Below are 21,217 nucleotides of genomic sequence, written 5' to 3' on the forward strand. Positions count from 1 at the left end.
AGGTCAGGACACAATATATCTACATTATCAATATGTCCTTGAAACAGTAATTTCATGGGCTTCCTAGGTGGCGCTGGTGGTAAAGAACCTGCCTGCCAGTGCAGGAGACTTGAGAGCCCTGGGTTCAGTCCGTGGGTCGGGGAGACCCCCTGGAGAAGGAAATGGCAGCCCACTCCAGTATCCTTGCCTGGAAAATCCCATGGACAGAGGAGCCTGGCGGGCTGCAGTCCATGGGGTCACACAGAGCTGGACACAACTGAAGCACACAGGGACATAAAGTTCTAATAAAGCAGAGAACAATCGTCTCTCTAAAAAAGGTTTCTAAAGTTTTCTGCTTTCTTTCTTGCTAAAGATTACTGACTCTAAAATTTTTATTAATAAGTATTTCTACTGCAAATTACAATGAATTTCGTATTTTCTTTCTTGGCAATCTTTTACTCAGACAGAAAATGTTTAGTTAAAAAAAATAAGAAAGGGGTTAGTTTGTGGCCTGAATTAAGAGCCTTCCTTTCCTTGAGTTACATGCCAACTTCTACCATCATTTCTTTCAGATGATTTAGATCTGATTCTTCCCTTCAAGTAGAGCTACATAAAAGCCCGAAGGATCTATTAGCAGGGCATTTGTAAACCAAAATAAAGTCATACCACTTTTAAACCATATCAGTACTATTTTGAGTGTTTTTATAGTTTCATGTAAGTCACTAAAGAAAATACTGATCTAAAGATGGAAAGGTCATATGCATATAATACTAATATGCATATATAATTGGAATTAGTGGCTTCACTTACAGTATACTCAATTTTACATAATTTTATATATGACACAGTTATTTAAATTATTTAAAATTATCTTATGGTAGTTGAGTCTTTATAAATTTTGCATATAGTGTTTATGCTGTTTCTGGATCATTGTTTTTCTGCTACTTTTTCATTATAGGTGATTCAGCAGACATGTCAGGTAAGGAAATCTATCACTTTCTATTTTACTCATATTGTTAAGTAGTGATAGCCTACATTTTTATAGAGTAATAGATAGCTGAACTATTTTGGGTTTTTTAAAAGTCAAGAATACATCATTTTAATGTCATGATACTGAGCCCAATCTACAGTAATTTTTTTTAAACTGATATATTTTGACTTTCTTAGTATGCCCAGAATTGTTATAAGCACTTTACTTGTAATACCTATTTAGTCATCACAAGAATTCTCCATAGTAGGTATTAACTTGCCAATATCATATAGCTGGTAGGAATAAAGGTAAAATTTGATCTTAAGTATGAATCAGTAAATTTTATTGCCTAGAAATAAAACCTTTTCAATTACTATTTTTATATAATCATCAAAATTATTGCATATGTTAGATCAACAGAACATTTAAAGATTTGAAAATAACTTTTTATTATTGAATTTGACCATGACTTTGTGAAGTTACAAACCTCTTAGATGAACAAATGCATGTCAGTTGTTTTTAGATATTATAATAGCTTAGGCTTTTTCAACTCAATTTCAGTTCATTTAAGATAGTAAGAATTACCAGTCTGATAAGAAAACATTTCCCAGTGGTTTGTACCCATTTCCTTCTCCTCCAGGATAAAGCATGGTTTTGTGATTTGACTATTTAACCACAAATGTATTTGGCACAGCAGACAGTGGCCTTGCTCTCTTGGGCTACACTCAGGAGCAGAGGTTCGCAGACTTAGCACCCTTGGGCCACATCTGCCCACCACCTGTTTTTGTACAGCCCATGACTAAGTATAGTTTTTAGTCATTTAAATAGTTGGAAAATATCAAAGGAAGAATAAAATGTCACAAAACATGAGCAGTGAGGAATTCAGATTCCAGTGTCCACAGACAAGGCTTCTGGACACGGCCCTGCCTGTTGAGTCACGTACTGTCCATGGCGGCTTTGGTGCTCTCGTGGCAGGGTTGCGGCAGAGACTGTTTTGAACACCCATGGCTTTCCAGTGCGGCCTGGTACACTGCAGGTCACAGTGGCTCTGTTTTAAAGCTGGACAGGCTTTGAGTGCCGCATGTACTGCTATATTCCACAACATTTTGTTGCTGTTGGAGTATAGTTGATACACAGCATTATAAAACTTTCGGGGATACAACACTGTGATTCATTTTTTATAGCTTATATACCACTAAAAGGTATTAAGATAATGGCTATACTTCCCCTGTGCTATACAGTATATCCTTACCTATTTTGTACGAAGCAGTTTGTATCTCTAATCTCCTGCCCCTCGTCTGCCCCACCGCTTCCCGCTCTCCTTAGGTCGCCTCTAGTTCGCACTCTGTATCCGTGAGTCTGTTTCTAGGTTGCGTATATGTCTACGTGTATTGGTTTTTAGGTTCTACATATGAGTGATGTCACACAGTATCTGTCTTTCTCTGACTTGTCTCACTGAATACAACATTCTCTAGGGGTACCCACCTTGCTGCCATTTGGTTTTTAACCATGGCATATCTATCCTGGTGAAACAAGAGAGGGGAAAGGAAAAATAGGCTGGATGTCAAACTATAAAGGCGCAGTGAAGTGTGGATTTTGTTGTCAAATGAGATGGTAAAACTCTGTGCTTTTCATGCAGTGATACTGTAGTTGTGCTGAAAGAATACGGTATATGTCAGCATTTTCACACTGACTTTATTGCAATATCCCCAGGTCACAGGAAAGCAAAAATCAGAAAAATTAGGAACTTTAAAACAGTATCTTGAGACTTCCCTGGTGGTCCAGTGCCTGGGACCCCAGGCTCCCACTGCAGGCGGCTCAGGCTCAATCCCTGGGCAGCGAGCTAGGATCCTGCATGCAGTGTGGTGCGGCCAAAAATAAATAAATAAAATAGAATTTAAAAATTATTTAAACAACACAATATCTCATCACAACAGAATTTCTTCAAAAAATAAAAATAAAATTTGGCTAAAACCTCAGTAAGGTTCTGAATGACTCATTTGTTAGCTAATTAGGACAAGCTGTTTATTGCTGGCTTAATTAAGTCATGTTTGGCTGCAATGAATGAGTGTCCAGACAAAATAAACTTGTTTAAGCTCTTTTGCCAGGAACCATTGCTAAAACAATTGAGGGCTTTGCGAACACCACCAGTAGTCACTAAAAACAGGCAAAAAAGGGGGCAGATGAGTCTGAATGGTTCTTGATAGGTTGGCAGATGTCGCCAGTTGTTTATTGGAGGAATCAGTGCTGACTTTTCAGTGACAGTTTTTGCCTCTATAAATGGTCTCCATGTAACAACTTGAAAAGATAATATTTTCAAATAACTTAAGAAAACATTAATTCAGTACAACCTGAAGTGGAATCTGTTAAGAGGTACTACAACTGAGGGTGATAAAAATATGTGTGGAGCAAGAGCAGAAAAGAGGATATAGTTTGTAAAATTTACAAAGCTTATAAACTTTAAAGGCACTTGAAGCCTGTGGTTTATTCACTGTGTTATTCCTCAGCAGCTGCTTTGTGAAAAATATTTCAATCTGTCATGTATAATTGAACCTCAGTATTTTGTTTTTGAGAGTCAGCAGTTAACTTTATTTGCCCTCATAGCCTTAACCATCATCAGTTCCATTAATTTCTGTCAGAAATAGAAGGTGAATGTCCGGACTTGCCCTACCACAGCGGTTTAGTGGTTTAGCAGTATTTGCATTTTGTTGTTGTTGTTCTTTGCAATTTCTGTCACTCAGAGCCAGGACTGAAATTTTTCTGAGACAAACTGCCCTCAGTCTCTATTATGGAAAACTGAATGGCTTTGGAAATGAGTTTTTGCTGCAGATTTGATAGTGTTTCTTAATGATTCAACCTGAAGTTACAAGGAAACTACGATTACAGTTACACACATTGAAATTACAGTGCTTATATGTGAAACTTACACTGCAGGAGAGTCATTTGGGGACAGCTAATCCTTGACTCGCAAGCCATGCCGAACTGCACTGTGCATGTCTCATCCCGTCAGAAATTAAGACAAGACACCAGCTTACCTTTCCCACACAAATTTGCAGCAAGTATATTTTCTGGGCTCAAATTTCAGTTCCAGCAGCATTTTTTTTAGATCTTGATACAAGTGTAAAGAAAATTGCCATATTTTAAAAATCTGTTTAACTGTACAGTTGAAGAACTTCCACCTAATGTTCAATTTATAGTTATTATTCTGTAATATAATACATGCTAAAAAGACAAACATCAGGCCAGAACGCTAATACAGTTTTCTGAATGCCTTCCAAGTGATTAACATATTTAGTTAAAATCATTTGCTTTCAGACTGATGTTCATATTTGACAGTACCTATCTGTGAGACATTGTCAGAATTGAAAATCATTATAGGTCATCATTAACAGATGAACATTTGTAATTTTTTTTTAAAAATAAAGAACATTGACTTTGAACCCCACTTAAGTGAATTAATATTCCCCCTCAAAAAAATTAATTCTCATTAGTAGATCAATATTATAAAAATTTTCACTCAGTGAATTTCATCAATAAAACTTTTGTGGAAATTTGTTTTCCACAAAAGAAAATTGTTTTCTTGTATTACATAAGAACCTGCATAATATCTTCAATTTTGTCTCTTTTACAGTAAAAGTGTGCTGAGTCCTACTATAGAGGGAGACAGGCAATAAATAAGTACATTTTTTTAAATAGCATGATCTAAGATGGTGATAAACATGATGAAAAATGACAGGGTGATAGCAACAAAGCAGTGGTTTTCAGGAGTGGTAAGATTTAGCCAGGCCGAAAATGATACTGAACAGCGACGGCCAGAGGGCGGTCTGGGGGCTCCAGACTCAGGCCTGGTTTCAGACTCCTAGACCAGCCACACCGCCAGTGGTCCTAGAGGATCAAGGCTTGGCGCTCCTAGATCTATCTCTCTTTCAAAGCACTGCTCCGGGGGTCTCACAGAACCTGCTTCTACCAGCTTCTGCCCAGGGTAGCTGCTGAAGACTCAGAGACCAAGATTTGTTATTGGAGGCTGATCGCATAGACATAGAGCGACAACGACTGAAATAGCATACTCCCAGCAGAAGGCAGGTATTCAGTGCCCCAGATGGACAAAATAGCCTTATCAACACAGGAAACATTTCAGAAGTCAGGTTCTTACACCCTGGCAAGCAGGCCATTCTAGTGATGGTGAATTCAGTCCTGCTGTGTTAACTCTTTGCTGTGGGGGCCCTAATGCTGAATCGAGAAACAGGAAGGTTAGTGTGACTGGAGTAAGGCCTCTGAGATGAACTTTGAAAGAGGTTGGGTCAGTCACGTGGGGCTTCGCAGGTCATGGAGAGGAGTTTGCATTCCTACTAAGTACAGAGTCCATCACCGGAGAGTTGTAGGCAATGGAGTTTATGTGATCTAATTTATATTCTGAGTATATCACTTTCTGCACTACTAAGAACAGAGAGGAAAGAGCCTCCAGAAAATTGGGAGGCTCTTGCAGTAGTCCAAGCAAAAGAGATTTTAAACTAGGGTGGTAGGAGTGAAAATAGAACTAGGCAAAGATGGCTTAGATTTTAGAGGTAGATCCAGCAGTCTTTCTGATGGAGTGGATGGGGGGCATGATGGAGAGTAAGGAATAGAGACTAACTTAATTTCTTGCTTGAGCAGCTGGCTAAATGAGATAGCGGAATACTTCGGGAGAGTGAGTTGGGCAGGAAGAAATTATCTGCAGTCATTAGGAATGAAGGGAGTGTAGGTTCAAATGCAGGAAAACTGGTAGGTTTGGAGGTGGGAAAATAAGGAAGGTCCTCTCTGATGGCTTTTGTTGCTATTTCATCATCTGAGGGTGAGGAGGTGCTGAGGTAGTGGGAGAATGAATGCCTGTGTTAGGGAGGGTATGGTCTAGTTGCCATCTGAGTACAGTAGCTGTGCTTTGGGTAGACCCTAAGGAGACATCTTTTCTCTCTGGCAGAGTTTGTTCAGCCCACCTAAGACTGTGAGGAAGTACGAATCTGACACTTTTGACCCTTAAGGCAAGTCAAGGAGAGAGAGCTCTGTCTGGAATAGGTCCCTATAGGCAGTTCACTACGTGACTTAGTGGTCTTCCACGGGTCCTGTCATGACTGAGAAGAAGGAAATTGACCATTGCCCAGGGGTGCAGAGGGAGGGTGCCCGCCTGCCTTTGCTGATTCAGGAGCCCCAGTGGGCTTCCCGACCCTTCCCCTCTGCCATCCACAGCACCAGCTTCACCCACAAGGCTGCTGTATTTGTGTTATAGAAGGGTTGGAGTTATATGCTTCCTTGCCTTTTCAACAAGTGGGAAAGAGAATAAAATCCTCTTTCAAAACCACAACCTAAAATCAGTGCTTCCTGGGTCTTCCCTGGGTGGTACAGGGGCTAAGACCTCTCACTCCCAATGCAGGGAGCCCAGGATTGAGCCCTGGTTAAGGAACTAGATCCCACACGTCACAACTAAGACCCAGTGCAGCCAAATACATGAATATTTTTAAAATAATAATAAATTAGTACTGCTTTTAGCCTGAGTGAGTCATTTTTTAATATGTGAGCAAAGCCTTGAACTGAATCACTGATGTTGGGGGTGAGGGGGAGGGATGAGGAGGATTGTGGGATGTGTGGAGTTCTTATCACAATGGGCGTAGACTATGACTATGCAGGGTCTTTCCCCTGAATTGCTTGTATTGCATGAGGGAGGCATGGATTCCTGAATAAAATCAGAGCTTTATTAAGAAAGAAGGAAGGAAGGGATGCTGGGTCCAACATTAGTAGTAATGTCCAGTATAGAAGAAGTGAAGTGAAGTTGCTCAGTCGTGTCCAACTCTTTGCAACCCCATGGACTGTAGCCTACCAGGCTCCTCCGTCCATGGGATTTTCCAGGCAAGAATACTAGAGTGGGTTGCCATTTCCTTCTCTTGGGGATCTTCCCAACCCAGGGATCGAACCCAGGTCTCCTGTATTGTAGGCAGATGCTTTTTACCGTCTCAGCCATTGGTACACTCAAAGGTCCATATTAAAATATTGTTTTTAAAATGAACTGTTTACTATGCTGCATCAAGGCAAACTGCTGCTGCTAAGTCGCTTCAGTCGTGTCCGACTCTGTGTGACCCCATAGATCGCAGCCCACCAGGTTCCCGCATCCCTGGGATTCTCCAGGCAAGAATACTGGAGTGGGTTGCCGTTTCCTTCTCCAGTGCATGAAAGTGAAAAGTGAAACGGAAGTCGCTCGGTCATGTCTGACTCTTTGCGACCCCATGGGCTGCAGCCTACCAGGCTCCTCAGTCCATGGGATTTTCCAGGCGAGACTACTGGAGTGGGGTGAGGATGAAAAAAAAATCCTTTAAAACTTTGATTCTTATGAAATCTATTTGTAATTTTAAGAGACCCTTATGGGCTTCCCTGGTGGTTCCATAGTAAAGAATCCGCCTGCCGATGCAGGAGACATAGGTTCGACCCCCTGGTCCGGGAAGATCCCACAGGCCGCAGAGCAAGTAAACCCAGGCGCCATAACTCCTGAGCCTGTGCCCTGGAGCCCGGGAGCCACAACTCCTGAGCCCACGTGCCTCCGCTGCTGAAGGGCCTGGAGCTCTGCTCAGCCTAGAGCCCATGCTCCACAGCAAGAGAGGCCCCCCACAGTGAGAAGCCAGCGTTCCGCAGCTAGAGAGGCGCTGTGCAGCCGCGAGGACCCGGCACAGCCGTAAATAAACTAATAAAGTTATTTGAGAGAGAGAGGGGCCCTATGTGTCCTGGAGACGGAGAGTGAAGCATGGTTACGGATCGTTGGTAGGGTTGATTTTCCGGAGAAAGTCAGTGTGGCAGCTAGGTGGTGACAGCACGCGCCTCTAGAGGCTGGCTCTGCACTGCGGCGTGCGACCCCGGCAAGGCACTTCACTTCTCTGAGCCTGAGTTGATAGGAACACAGGACCGCCCAGAAGCAGGGATCGGAAAGGACGGGATGTCCCTGGGCACACACCAAGTCCATGAGACGTGCCTCTGGCGACCTCAGGAAGGGCAGCAGCAGGAGAAGTATCTCAGCTACTCAGCTTCAGGCATGACCACTTTCAAATTACAGGAGAAAGCCGGACGACATAGTGTGACCGTGTGTCATGGCATCCGGTCCCATCCCTTCATGGGAAATAGATGGGGAAACAGTGGAAACAGTGTCAGACTTTATTTTTTTGGGCTCCAAAATCACTGCAGATGGTGACTGCAGCCATGAAGTTAAAAGACGCTTACCCCTTGGAAGAAAAGTTATGACCAACCTAGGTAGCATATTCAAAAGCAGAGACATTACTTTGCCGACTAAGGTCCGTCTAGTCAAGGCTGTGGTTTTTCCTGTGGTCATGTATGGATGTGAGAGTTGGACTGTGAAAAAAGCTGAGCACCGAAGAATTGATGCTTTTGAACTGTGGTGTTGGAGAAGACTGTTGAGAGTCCCTTGGACTGCAAGGAGATCCAACCAGTCCATTCTGAAGGAGATCGGCCCTGGGTGTTCTTTGGAAGGAATGATGCTGAAGCTGAAACTCCAGTACTTTGGCCACCTCAATGGAAGAGTTGACTCATTGGAAAAGACTCTGATGCTAGGAGGGATTGGGGGCAGGAGGAGAAGGGAACGACAGAGGATGAGATGGCTGGATCACATCACTGACTTGGTGGACGTGAGTCTGAGTGAACTCCAGGAGTTGCTGATGGACAGGGAGGCCTGGCGTGCTGCAATTCAGGGGTCGCAAAGAGTCGGACATGACTGAGCGACTGAACTGAAGGCAGGCCTTGTGGAGAAGGCAATGGCACCCCACTCCAGTACTCCTGCCTGGAAAATCCCATGGACAGAGGAGCCTGGTGGGCTGCAGTCCATGGGGTCACTAAGAGTCGGACACGACTGAGCGACTTCACTTTCACTTTTCACTTTCACACATTGGAGAAGGAAATGGCAACCCACTCCAGTGTTCTTGCCTGGGGAATCTATGGGGTCTATGGGGTCATGCAGAGTCGGACACGACTGAAGTGACTTAGCAGCAAGGCAGGCCTTGAGAGTGTCTAGTAATTTAAATCTTAAATATTGCTACTGATGTAAGTTTAGAGCAGTCTAAATGTGTAACAGTCTCATAACATAGTCCTACCTGTATGTTTTAACATGTAAATTCTTGGTATAAGTTCTTACCATCTCATTTGATATTTTAAATAAGACTTTGAAAAGTTCAGTAATTCAGTTTACTGAAAGTTACTTGCTTTGTAATTTATGAAATATTAAATTTGGAGAATATTGAGTGTTCTTTCTTAAAAATCCATTAGCTGCATCATCACATTTAGACAAATACCATACATGGATTGCCGAGTTTCTTTTTATAGATATAAAAGCATTTCTGTATCATAGAAGACCTGTTTAATATTTGTCACTGGCAAAAAAATTATAGAATGATCTCCAGTGTGTGTGTGTGTGTGTGTGTGTGTAAATCACCAGCATTTCCTACTGAATTAAGTTTATTAATTCCTCATATCCTTTCACCTTTATTGAATGAGGAACGTTCTAATTTTAGTCCAGTGCTTAAATTATTGTGATCAATTTTTCACACATAAAATGCTCTGTTATGTGGTAAAATTTTGTCTATTTCCATGTTGGTTTTATTTTTTTACAGTTGCATAAATCTTTGAACAAATTTCAAAGTTAACTCCCAGGGTTAATATATTGTAACTTTGTGTGAAGAACTGTCAGCTTTATCATTGTATACTATAAATTGTAGATGGTGTAAAATATAGTCTAAAGTTATCAGACTGTTTTCTTCAGAGACTAGAATTTCTTTCTGCATCAAGTGATTTTAAGACAGCTTGTCAATATGTAATATTTCTCTATTTTTGCAATATTTGTAGCAGATTTATAATTTGAGGCAAATGCACTTTCGTGTATTAATTATTTTACTAAAAGTACTTGTGTTCTGAGACTGAACATAAGTCTGTTTCTTTTTATAGGGTGCAATTCATGAAAAAAGAACAGTTCAAAACTATGGTTTTTTAACTTAGAAATTTCAGAGAACTGGGAAATCTTTTTAAGCAGTAAAAATGGCTACAAAGAAAGAAAAGTATAATTTTTAAAAGGATAAGCAGTTGTATTTCTCCCATAAAGTCCTGTTTTTTAAAAAAAAGACTGTCTTACAGAGTGATATGCACTTAGCTTTTACCAGATGTATGTCTGTTCGGTTGAAAATTTCCTTTGTGACCTACTCCTGTGATTTCCTACCTATTGCCTTTCACAATTTGTATTCTCTTTCAGTCTCTCCTTCGTATAACATAAGTACTAAATATATCTTGGTATTTCATTATTGTGTAATGTTTGTATCTTTCTCCATAATATACATAATTATATAAAGACTTAACATGTATCTAGAACATGCATTTTTTTGGAAAAGTTGTTTAGGGTTGTGATTGCCTAATTTGTTTGTTTAAAATCTATTTTCTCAAAAGTGCCGTTGGACTATAGCCTGAGGAAGTAGTCTGTATTTTTTTTCCCTGTTTCTCCTTTCTCTTTCCTTTCCTTTTTTTAAAATTTAGTCTTAGTTTTGAGTTATTTTTTATTAAGTATACAGTCCTTTGGTATGTATTTTTTCCATGTTTCAGACATAAGTATGCGTCAGCCTTAGCAATGGAAACATCTGTAACAGGTGTATTACAGCTGTTGGATGCTATCTTTGTTTAGCCACAGCTCCGTCTATTCACATCTGGGATGCCGTGAACAAGCAGACTTTGTCCATTCTAAGATGCTACCATTCAAAGGGGGTGTGTTCAGTCAGTTTCAGTGCTACTGGGAAACTCCTGCTCTCTGTGGGGCTAGACCCAGAGCATACAGTTACCATTTGGAGATGGCAAGAAGGTAGGATTTTTCTCTTTGTAATTTAAATAAATAAATATAGGGTGAAACGAATTTTCTATTTCATATTTGTATTAACTTGTTGATTGAAACCATTTTTCATTACAGCCCTACTCAGTACACATACAAAGCTGTTGTAGGTGGGTTCCACTTTAAAAACCCAGTGAAATTGGAAACAAAGCATAAATTACTGAGTTACTAATATTAAAAATGATTCACTGCTCTCTCCTTTCAGTAAGAAATTGTGCATGAAAGGGTCTTGTAATTATTGTTTGGTTGGTTGTAAAGGATCATTGGAAAAGACTCTGATGCTGGGAGGGTTTGGGGGCAGGAGGAGAAGGGGACGACAGAGGATGAGATGGCTGGATGGCATCACGGACTCGATGAACATGAGTCTGAGTGAACTCCAGGAGTTGCTGATGGACAGGGAGGCCTGGCGTGCTGCGATTCATGGGGTCGCAAAGAGTCGGACACGACTGAGCGACTGAACTGAACTGAACTGAAAGGATCTTACTGAAAAATGGAAATGAATTATGTTGTAAGTGATAATGGAAGAGCAATAAGGTAATACTACTGTAATACACTTCAGACAAAACTTTGTTATAAAAAGTGAAATTCACCTTTCGGCCAGAACTGCCATCTTCCAGTAATTCGCCAGCATGACCAGCAGGAAGGGCGAGAGGAGAGGCCCCTGCTGCGTGTTCTCTGGCTCTCAGAAAGCGTGGCCCTGTGTTGGTCCTTTGGCCACATGCTTGCAAATCCAGGATAAAGGTGATAGTGTAGATATCAAGGAAACAGATACTGTTCAAAATGGAATGCCCCACAAATGACACCATGGCAGAATGGGAGAGGCTGCAGTGTAACCCAGCATGCTATCTGACTTTATTGTAAAGAAACAGGGGCAAGATTCTTGCCAAGGGAATTAATGTGTTCACTGAGCATTTTAAACACGCTGAGAGCCAGGATAGCTTCCCGAAATGCCTGAAGGGAAATGATCAGAAAAAGAAGGACGCCGGAGAGGAAGGGACTTGGGTTCAGCTGAAGCTCCAGCCGGTCCACCCAGAGAAGCGCACTTCCTGAGACCGAGTGGAAAGGAGCCTGAACTGTGGGAGCCCGTTCCCTGTGAATTCATGGCCTGATGGGCGCAGAGAGAACAAAGACCTGAAGTGTGGAAAAATAAAAAGTGAAATTCATAGAGCTGCACAGAAAGGGAGAGAAATGATGGTTCCCACGGTCTGAAATGCCCCTTAAATTAGACTGAAGCTCTCCTCGAGTCATAGGTCACTTGCAAAATGTGTAAAAAGTACCCTGGGCACTAGTAATCGTCTGTCACATGATTGCTAGGTGGCAATGCAAGGGACAGGCCCTCTGTGTGTGCGTGTGTGTGTGCGCACGCGCCCGTGTGTGTGTAGGGGGCGGGGGGTGGATGCTGCACCATGAGGCTTGTGGAATCTTGGCTCCCCCACCAGAGACTGAACCTGGGCCTTTGGCAGTGAACGTGCCGAGTCCTAACTACTGGACTGCTAGGCGATTCCCTGTGCTTTCTTCCATAAGCATTTGTTTTTTGAGCTATATGTTTTCAATAACTGCTTAATCCTATTTAAAAAATCAGCTTAGTTCTTATACTCACCTGGAAAATTCTGTTGTATCTTTTTTCTTAGGTGCCAAAATTGCCAGCAGAGCTGGTCACAACCAGCGTATTTTTGTGGCTGAATTCCGGCCAGATTCAGACTCCCAGTTTGTCTCTGTGGGAGTAAAGCACGTCAAGTTCTGGACCCTGGCAGGAAGAGCTCTTCTTAGCAAGAAGGGGCTCCTGAGCACTCTGGAGGACGCGCGGATGCAGACCATGCTTGCTGTTGCGTTTGGTGCAGTATGTCTCTTCAATTGCCTGTGGTCGTGTAGCTGGGAATTACCCAGACTGGACTGCTCGGGCTTTTCTCGCTTTAGATAGATGAGCCACATGGGTGTGGTGTGTATGGCACTGTAGTCCACTAATTCTAGCCTGTGTCCCGGTCCTGCCTGTATTTCATCTTTCCAGTTCTGATACTCTGAGAAGTCAGGGAGTGGGAAAGAAAGTGAATGAGGGAGAAAGGTTACCATGGGACTTGAGTCCTTGGGCTGTGGCCATTGCCAAAAGCTGTCCTTGACCTTCTGTCACCCTACGTCTCCAAGGCCCTAATAATTTATCAGAATAAAAGACAAATTGTGACATATGACTTTCCAGTGTTTAAGAGGGTGCTTGGTTTAGGATTTCCTGTGCTTCCTGTCGTCTTAACTCACTGCTTATCCTGAGGTTGGAAGTGCTCAGGGCCCACGTCTCATCAGAGGAAGAACGCGAGCACAGCCCTGCCCTGGCTTCCTAGGAAGGGTGCTCCGAGGCCATCTTTTCCCCAGCCCCGTGCCACTTGGACTTCTGGTTTACAAGACAGTTCTGTTTCCTTTAATATCTTGTCCTGGCCAGGCTTTTTCAATCCTTTGGTGCATCAAAAACCTAAGTTGGTTTTCTTTAAGTATTTATGTTAGGTGTGTAATACTTGAAGGAAGAAAAGTAAAATTCTGGAATTTTAAAACTTACATTTTTGAGGAAAAACACCACTGAAAATGCTCATTATGCCATGTCAAACTTCAGCTAAATATCATGGAGTTTCTTAATACAAGACCAGTAATTTCCTTTCCAGATGAAAAATGTACACGCTCAAATGCTTGACATTATTATATCATATACATTAACTTTCTTCACATATAAAATTCCTTATTTAATCAATTGCCCATTCCCAGTGGAAAATAAACTTGAAGATAAGCATTTTAGTCCTAATTGACTTTTTTATGTTTGAAGCAACAGTGCAAATCAGTGCAAATGTTTTGTTACAAAATGGGCGGTGTTCATTGCATCTGCTGCTGTGGGCAGGAGTCCCTTAGAAGAAATGGAGGAGCCCTCATAGTTAACAGAAGAGTCTGAAATGCGGTACTTGGGTGTAGTCTCAAAAACGACAGAATGATCTCTGGTCGGTTCCAAGGCAAACCATTCAGTATTGCAGTAATCCAACTCTATGCCCCAACTGTTAACACTGAACAATCTGAAGTTGGACGGTTCTGTGAAGACCCACAAGACCTTTTAGAACTAACACCCAAGAAAGATGTTCTTTTCATCGTAGGGTACTGGAATGCAGAAGTAGGAAGTCAAGAGATACCTGGAGTAACACGCAAGTTTGGCCTTGGAGTACAGAATGAAGCAGGACAAAGGCTAACAGAGTTTTACCAAGAGAACACACTGGTCATAGCAAACACCCTCTTCCAACAACACAAGAGACGACTCTATATATGGACATCATCACATCAAACTGAAATCAGTTTGATTATATCCTTTGCAGCCAAAGATGGAGAAGCTGTATACAGTCAGCAAAAAAAAAAAAAAAAAAAATGACCAGGAGCTGACTGTGGCTCAGACCATGAGTTCCTTATTGCCAAATTCAGACTTAAATTGAAGAAAGTAGGGAAAACCACTAGACCATTCAAGTATGACAGTGGAAGTGACAAATAGATTAAAGGCATTAGATCTGATAGAATGCCTGAAGAACTATGGATGGAGATTCGTGATATTGTATAGGAGGTGATGATGAAAACCATCCCCAAGATGAAGAAATGCAAAAAGGCAAACCAGTTGTCTGAGGAAGCCTTACAAATAGCTGAGAAAAGAAGAGAAAAGACAAAAGAGAAAAGGAAAGACATACACATCTGGATGCAGAGTTCCAAAGAATAGCAAGGAGAGACAAGAAAGCCTTCCTCAGTGAACAATGCAAAGAATCAGAGGAAAACAACAGAATGGGTAAGACTAGTGATCTGTTCAAGAAAATTAGAGATACCAAGGGAACATTTCATGCAAAGATGGGCTCAATAAAGGACAGAAATGGTATGGACCTAACAGAAACAGAAGATATTAAGAAGAGGTGGCAAGAATACACAGAAGAACTGTACCAAAAAAATCTTCATGAACCAGGGAACCACCATGGTGTGATCACTCACCTAGAGCCAGACATCCTGGAGTGTGAAGTCAAGTGGGCCTTAGGAAGCATCACTACGAACAAAGCTAGTGGAGGTGATGGAATTCCAGTTGAGCTATTTCAAATCCTGAAAGATGACGCTGTGAAAGTGCTGCACTCAATATGCCAGCAAATTTGGAAAACTCAGCAGTGGCCACAGGACTGGAAAAGGTCAGTTTTCATTCCAATCCCAAAGAAAGGCAATGCCAAAGAATGCTCAAACTACCGCACAATTGCACTCATCTCACAGGCTAGCAAAGTAATGCTCAAAATTCTCCAAGCCAGGCTTCAACAGTATGTGCACCAAGAACTTCCAGTTGTGCAAGCTGAATTTAGATCTCAGAGGAACCACAGATCAAATTGCCAACATCTGTTGGCAATTATAGCCTTTGTGTGGATCAGAGCAAACTATGGGAAATCCTTAAAGAGATTGGAATACCAGACCACCTGGCCTGCCTCCTGAGAAATCTGTATGCAGGTCAAGAAGCAACAGTTAGAACCAGACGTGGAACAGCGGACTGTTTCCAAATTGGGAAAGGAGTACCTCAAGGCTGTATATTGTCACCTTGCTCATTTAACTAATATGCAGAGTGCATTGTGTGAAATGCTGGACAGGATGAAGCACAAGCTGAAATCAAGGTTGCTGGAAGAAATATCAATAACCTCAGATATGCAGATGACACCAGCCTTAGGGCAGAAAGCAAAGCAGAACTAAAGAGCCTCTTGAGGAAAGTGAAGGAGGAGAGTGAAAAAGCTGGCTTAAACTCAACATTCAAAAAACCAAGATCATGGCATGTGGTCCCATCACTTCATGGGAAATAGATGGGGAAACAATGGAAACAGTCACAGACTTTATTGGGCTCCAAAATCACTGCAGATGGTGACTGAAGCCATGAAATTCAAAGATGCTTACTTCTTGGAAGGAAAGTTATGACCAACCTAGATAGTATATTGAAAAGCAGAGATATTACTTTGCCAACAAAGGTCCGTCTAATCAAGGCTGTGGTTTTTCCAGCAGTCATGTATTGGATGTGAGAGTTGGACTATAAAGAAAGCTGAGTGCTAAAGAATTGATGCTTTTGAACTGTGGTGTTGGAAAAGGCTCTTGAAAGTCCCTTGGACTTCAAGGAGATCCAACCAGTCCATTCTAAAGGAGATCAGTTCCGAATATTCATTGGAAGGACTGATGTTGACACTGAAACTCTAGTACTTTGGCCACCTGATGCAAAGAGCTGACTCCTTGGAAAAGACCCTGATGTTGGGAAAGATTGAAGGCAGGAGGAGAAGGGGACGACAGAGGATGAGATGGTTGGATGGCATCACTGGCTCGATGGACATGAGTTTGAGCAAGCTCTGGGAGTTGATGATGGACAGGGAGGCCTGGCGTGCTGCAGTCCATGGGGTCATAAAGAGTTAGACACGACTGAGTGACTGAACTGAACTGACTCAGTTTAAGCCTTTTTGAATATCCTCTAATCTTCCCTGGTGGCCCAGTCGGTATAGAATCCACCTACAATACAGGAGACCCAGGTTTTGATCCCTGGGTCAGGAAGATCCCCTGGAAAAGGAAATGGCAACCCACTCCAGTGTTCTTGCCTGGAAAACTCCTTGGACAGAGAAGCCTGGCAGGCTACAGTTCACAGGATCACAGGAGTTGGAAACCACCTAACCACTAAACCAACGCCATGCTAGGGGCTAGGGGAAGAGCAGGGCAAGTAAAATGCTAGTGTTGACATTCCAGTCGCAGATGAGGCATAAATTAAAGATGCTCTTGTATGGCAAGTATCATCATTGTTTTCCAAATGTGAGTTATAGAGATTAAGCATAAACATGAGGAATTTGAAATAATAAATTGTTGCAGGGGAATGAAACATACAAACTAGTATTCTCAGAAAGATTAAAGAAAGTCTGTTTTTGATATAATTCAAATCTTGCTTTCTGATTGGTTCTTTCCATATTGTTTTCGGTGCAGGATCTTACACAAGCTGCTCTAAAAGGGAAGTTAAATTGAGACAAAATAGCAATAATGCAGGATTTGATTTCTCTTGTTTTTGCATAAATGAACTATATCAAGATTGAAATTCTCGAAATCATCTAAAGGATTCTTAAACTTTTGGTACCTTAACAGATTTATCTTATTTTTGGATTCATTGCAGAAATGCATTGACTTTTGTATTTTAAGAAATCATGAGAAATGTTAATTTTCATATACAACTGCAAAACTACTATTTTGCTACAGATAAGTTTCACCTTCCATGACAAAATATTTTATCAAAGCTATCAAAACCATTATGAAAGTTATTTTCACTTCCTGTTCTCTTTTCCACTCTGGGTTACTAGTGACTTTGAAGTTAACTCCTTGGGAACTAGAGGGAAGCAATTCAAAGGGGTGAAATAAACCAGGATCACAGCATTGTTAATTCAAAGGGAACTCAGAGAGTGTGAATGCTCTCAGTTAACACATGAAAAAGTTGATGCTGGCGGGGGTTAGAAGTCTTGATCAAGGTTATTCCAGCTAATAGGCAACAGACGTGGAAAAGGAAGTGGCCCTAACAACCTTGAGTTCAGGTTTTCTGACACTTGACCCCACTGTTTCTCCTGCCATCCGTGCTCCTTGTATCAAAAGGGTGACCGCAGCTCACGCTTACGTAGAGAATTGCTGTTTGACTCTGCCTGAACCTTTGATGAGTTTATCTCCCCTTCCCCACTCCTTTTCAGAATAACTTGACGTTTACAGGTACCATCAGTGGAGATGTCTGTGTGTGGAAAGACCACATATTGTGTAGAATCGTGGCCAGAGCTCACAACGGGCCTGTGTTTGCCATGTACACCACCCTTCGAGACGGGCTGATCGTCACCGGGGGCAAGGAGAGACCGTGAGTCCCCTCTCTTTTCGCACCCCTGCGTCAGGACGCTGTGGTTCGCAGTTACGTCAGGGTCACGGGGGTTAGCCTCTCTGACCTTCCTCCTCAAGTGCTTCTCCTTTATTGCCTTTTATAAAAGTGCCTTCGTGATGATTCTTATTTCTGGCCTTAAATCACTCCCAGTTTTTTTGACATTGTAGGTAAATCTAAGCTCTAGCAACTGGGGTAGATCATTTTTCGGAATATTCATGGGTAGCTATCCTGCAGGTTAGGAATTGATTTTCATGTTTCTCTGCCTGTGTAAATACTTGCTGAGTAGCATTCTGCTGGTGACCTTTGCGGGGATCCTTGCCGCTGGGTTTGGGATGCATCCTGGCTGCTTTCTGTTTTGTTCAGACGGGAGACTCACACTGCTGGACTAGAAAAGGGTGGGGGATGCCAGAAACAGACTTAGCCTGGTTTGCTTGTGCTCGAGGCAGACTTGTTAGATAAAGTTAAGACAATACCTCAAAATGTAAGTCTGAAGAAAGGCCTTTTTCTGAGTGACTTACATCTCCCAGTGGAAACGAGATACTTACCATTGATTTTCTACTAATACCTTCATAGCCTTATTAAAGTGGAATGTATATGGGACCAGGAAATAAGTGCATTCCTACAGAGCATTGAAAGAACCCACAAGCACGCAGCGGCGCCGGCCTTTCACGGAAAGGAAGACCGTGTAGCAGCGCTGCGGAAGCATGGTTCTGTCCTAAGACAGTTCCTCTAGCAGAAAAGAAAGGAAGACATTTTCCACGTCTTCCAAAAGCAAAACTGTAAATAGGCTACATCTGACCTTTTACACGTGTTACTGCGACACGTGTGTTTCCAAACCTCAGCTAGCCTTGCACACTCCTGCTCACTAGTAACCTATTAAACTGTGGCATATTTAATAATAACAGGTGGAAAGAAATGTGCCCTTTGGGCCCTGAAAATATATTCTGTAGCATACCATTGCTAATTCTATTATCTAACCTTACATTTCCATTTTCCTCGTAGCATTGAGTCATTTTGGGGACTTTCCTGGAGATCCAGTGGTTAGGACTTGATGCTTTCACTTCTGTGGCCTGGGTTCAATCCCTAGTAGGGGAGCTAAGATCCTGCAAGCCACGTGGCATGGCCAGAAAAAAAGAAAAGAATCATTACGCACATTTCCTTAGTAAAAAGTATTATGAGAGTAAAAGGTATATATGGCGAGGACAGACTAAGTAGACTTAAGCTTACATCTGAAACATTTATTTCCATAGAATTTGCTTGAACTGAATGCTTGAGACCCAGTGTGTTTTTAAATTGCCATAGAAACTTTAATGCAAAGACTGGAGCATCTTTTAGCGTTCTGCTTGTAGTTTAGTCTTTGTTTATAATAAAAAGTATCGGTAAGCACCAACAGTAAGTGCGTTTTCTGGTCTGGGTGGTTCTTTTCTCAGGTCAAAGGAGGGAGGAGCCGTCAAGCTGTGGGACCAGGAGCTGAGGCGGTGCCGCGCCTTCCGGCTGGAGACGGGCCAGGCTAGCGACTGCGTGCGCTCCGTGTGCAGAGGCAAGGTGCGCCCCGGCGGGGAGACGGGCACTCGGCGCCTCTCCCGCCTGCAGCTCGATGGACAGCACTGAAAAGATTCACAGTCCAGTTTCCCTCCCTCTTCTCTGCTACTTTCTTTGCAGAAAGACAAGAAGCTGCTCCCCTAAGCTCTGTATCTATATAGCTCCTTGTTTTCTTGAATCCAGTCCAGTAGACAGTTGAATTTCTTTGCCCGCTGACTCGTTTTAAGGCAGCTGTCTCCATTTGATGAAAAACCACACATTGCTCTAAAAACCATTGGCCACGCATGCACTCACAATAAGTGTGTTTACGAAACGCGCCCATGCATTATCCTCAGTCTGTCTAGTAAATCGTAGGTATGCTTACTTTTATTTACAGTTACTTTTAACTAAAATTCAGTACTTTCTTCCCATATCCCAATGCACTTACTCCTCTTTGGAGGTTTTCAGACTGAGATACCACAGTCAGCGTCAAAACTTGGATGTTGGAGAAGCGAGGCGCGCGGTGGTCAGCGTGGCCTAGCACCTGGCCGTGTGCTCCTGGGTACACCTCTGGCCATAGAAAGCTTTGCGTGAACCAATGCCTGGCTTGCTCAGGTTAGTCCAGGCAAAAAGTTTTCTGAGAGTAGGTGGTTTTGGTTTTGGATGCAGATCCAGTGTGTGGACGCTGAGTTCAAGAGTGCTTCCCACACAGCACCAAGGAATTCTCCAGCGTGTCCATACATTCAACTGTATCCTGAAAGTATCTACCAGAGAAAGCGTCAGGTTCCACAGGAGGTGGGAGGCTCAGTCCTGCCAGACTGGCCCGCCCCACACCCCTTCAGATGCCAGGTTGTTACTGCCTGTACCTCTGGTCAGCTGTCGTTTGAAGGTTCCACAACTCTTCTTGGACTTAAGACACCAGTCCGTCACCTGTGCCCTGACTCACAGGCTATAAGTGAGAGAGTTGTACTGCGCCTCCTCGAGCTCAGTTAACTCGCTTGAGCGGCTCACTGAACTCAGAGACGTGTTCCTTACTGGATCAGCAATTTACTGTGACGGATGTAGCTCGGGGACAGCCAGACGCAGAGCTGCCCAGGGTGGCGTACATGGAGCAGTGTGGAGCTTCAGACCACTCAGCCTTGCATCTCCCCTTGCTCACCAGCCTGAAAGCTCTCCAAACCCTGGCCTTTGGGGAGGCTTCTTACGCAGTCTTGACTGATTAACTCACTATTGGTCGTCTAGCCCCTCTCCCATCCCCGAGGTGTGGGAAAGCGAGCGTGAAACTGCCAGGCTACCTCTTAAGCACATGGTTGGGTCCGCCGGCAATCACCCACCTTATGTGAGGTCCAGATGTCACCTTATTAACATACAAGGTACCCATCTTATTCACCACCCAAGGAACTCCAAGGGTTTTAGAAGCTTCCCCAGTGGCTCAGCTGATAAAGAATCCACCTGCAATGCAGGAGACCTGGGTTGGATCCCTGGGTCAGGAAGGTCTCCTGGAGGAGGGCATGGCAACCCACTCCAGTGTCCTTGCCTGGAGAATCCCACGGGCAGAGGAGCCAGGCAGGCTACAGTCTACAGGGTCGCAGTCAGACTTTCACTTTTAGGAGCTTTATGCCAGTAACTGGGAACAAGACCAGACATACCGAGGGTCTGCAAGTTAAGGTTTTTCTATCCTAAGATAGTGCAAGAGTGATACACATCCAATGGAAAGCATACTCCGAATGTTTAATTTGCTCGTCCCCAGCCAGCGACCTCTGGTCCGGTCCTCCCGTGATGCGGAGCAGCACAGCTCGCCACAGCTCCCGGGCAGCCACGCACTCACGGGGATCAGCCAGTGCAGCTCCAGCGACTGTCTGTACCAAGGCAGTCACACTGTTCTTCCCTTTCAGGACAGTGCTCCATAAACACCACGAGGCGTCCAGCACGTTGCTGTGGAATAGGC

General features: G+C 43.0%; 1 protein-coding gene across 12 annotated transcripts in view; it reads left to right on the forward strand.

Moving 5' to 3' along the window:
• EML5 (EMAP like 5) overlaps positions 1-21,217 on the forward strand; it is a 154,428-nt gene that overhangs the window by 125,105 nt on the left and 8,106 nt on the right. For 7 of the 12 annotated variants that reach the window (XM_040227497.1, XM_040227498.1, XM_040227505.1 and 4 more), the window contains 5 exons: positions 938-958; positions 10,641-10,814; positions 12,473-12,681; positions 17,570-17,727; positions 19,179-19,293. In XM_040227497.1, coding sequence (XP_040083431.1) covers positions 938-958; positions 10,641-10,814; positions 12,473-12,681; positions 17,570-17,727; positions 19,179-19,293 — 677 coding nt within the window. Of the gene's footprint in view, positions 1-937; positions 959-10,640; positions 10,815-12,472; positions 14,227-17,569; positions 17,728-19,178; positions 19,295-21,217 lie in introns of those variants that run through there. The other 5 variants (XM_040227499.1, XM_040227504.1, XM_040227502.1 and 2 more) reach the window with 3 other exon arrangements.

Source organism: Oryx dammah, unplaced genomic scaffold, assembly GCF_014754425.2.
Source record: "Oryx dammah isolate SB20612 unplaced genomic scaffold, SCBI_Odam_1.1 HiC_scaffold_26, whole genome shotgun sequence".
NCBI lineage: Eukaryota > Metazoa > Chordata > Mammalia > Artiodactyla > Bovidae > Oryx > Oryx dammah.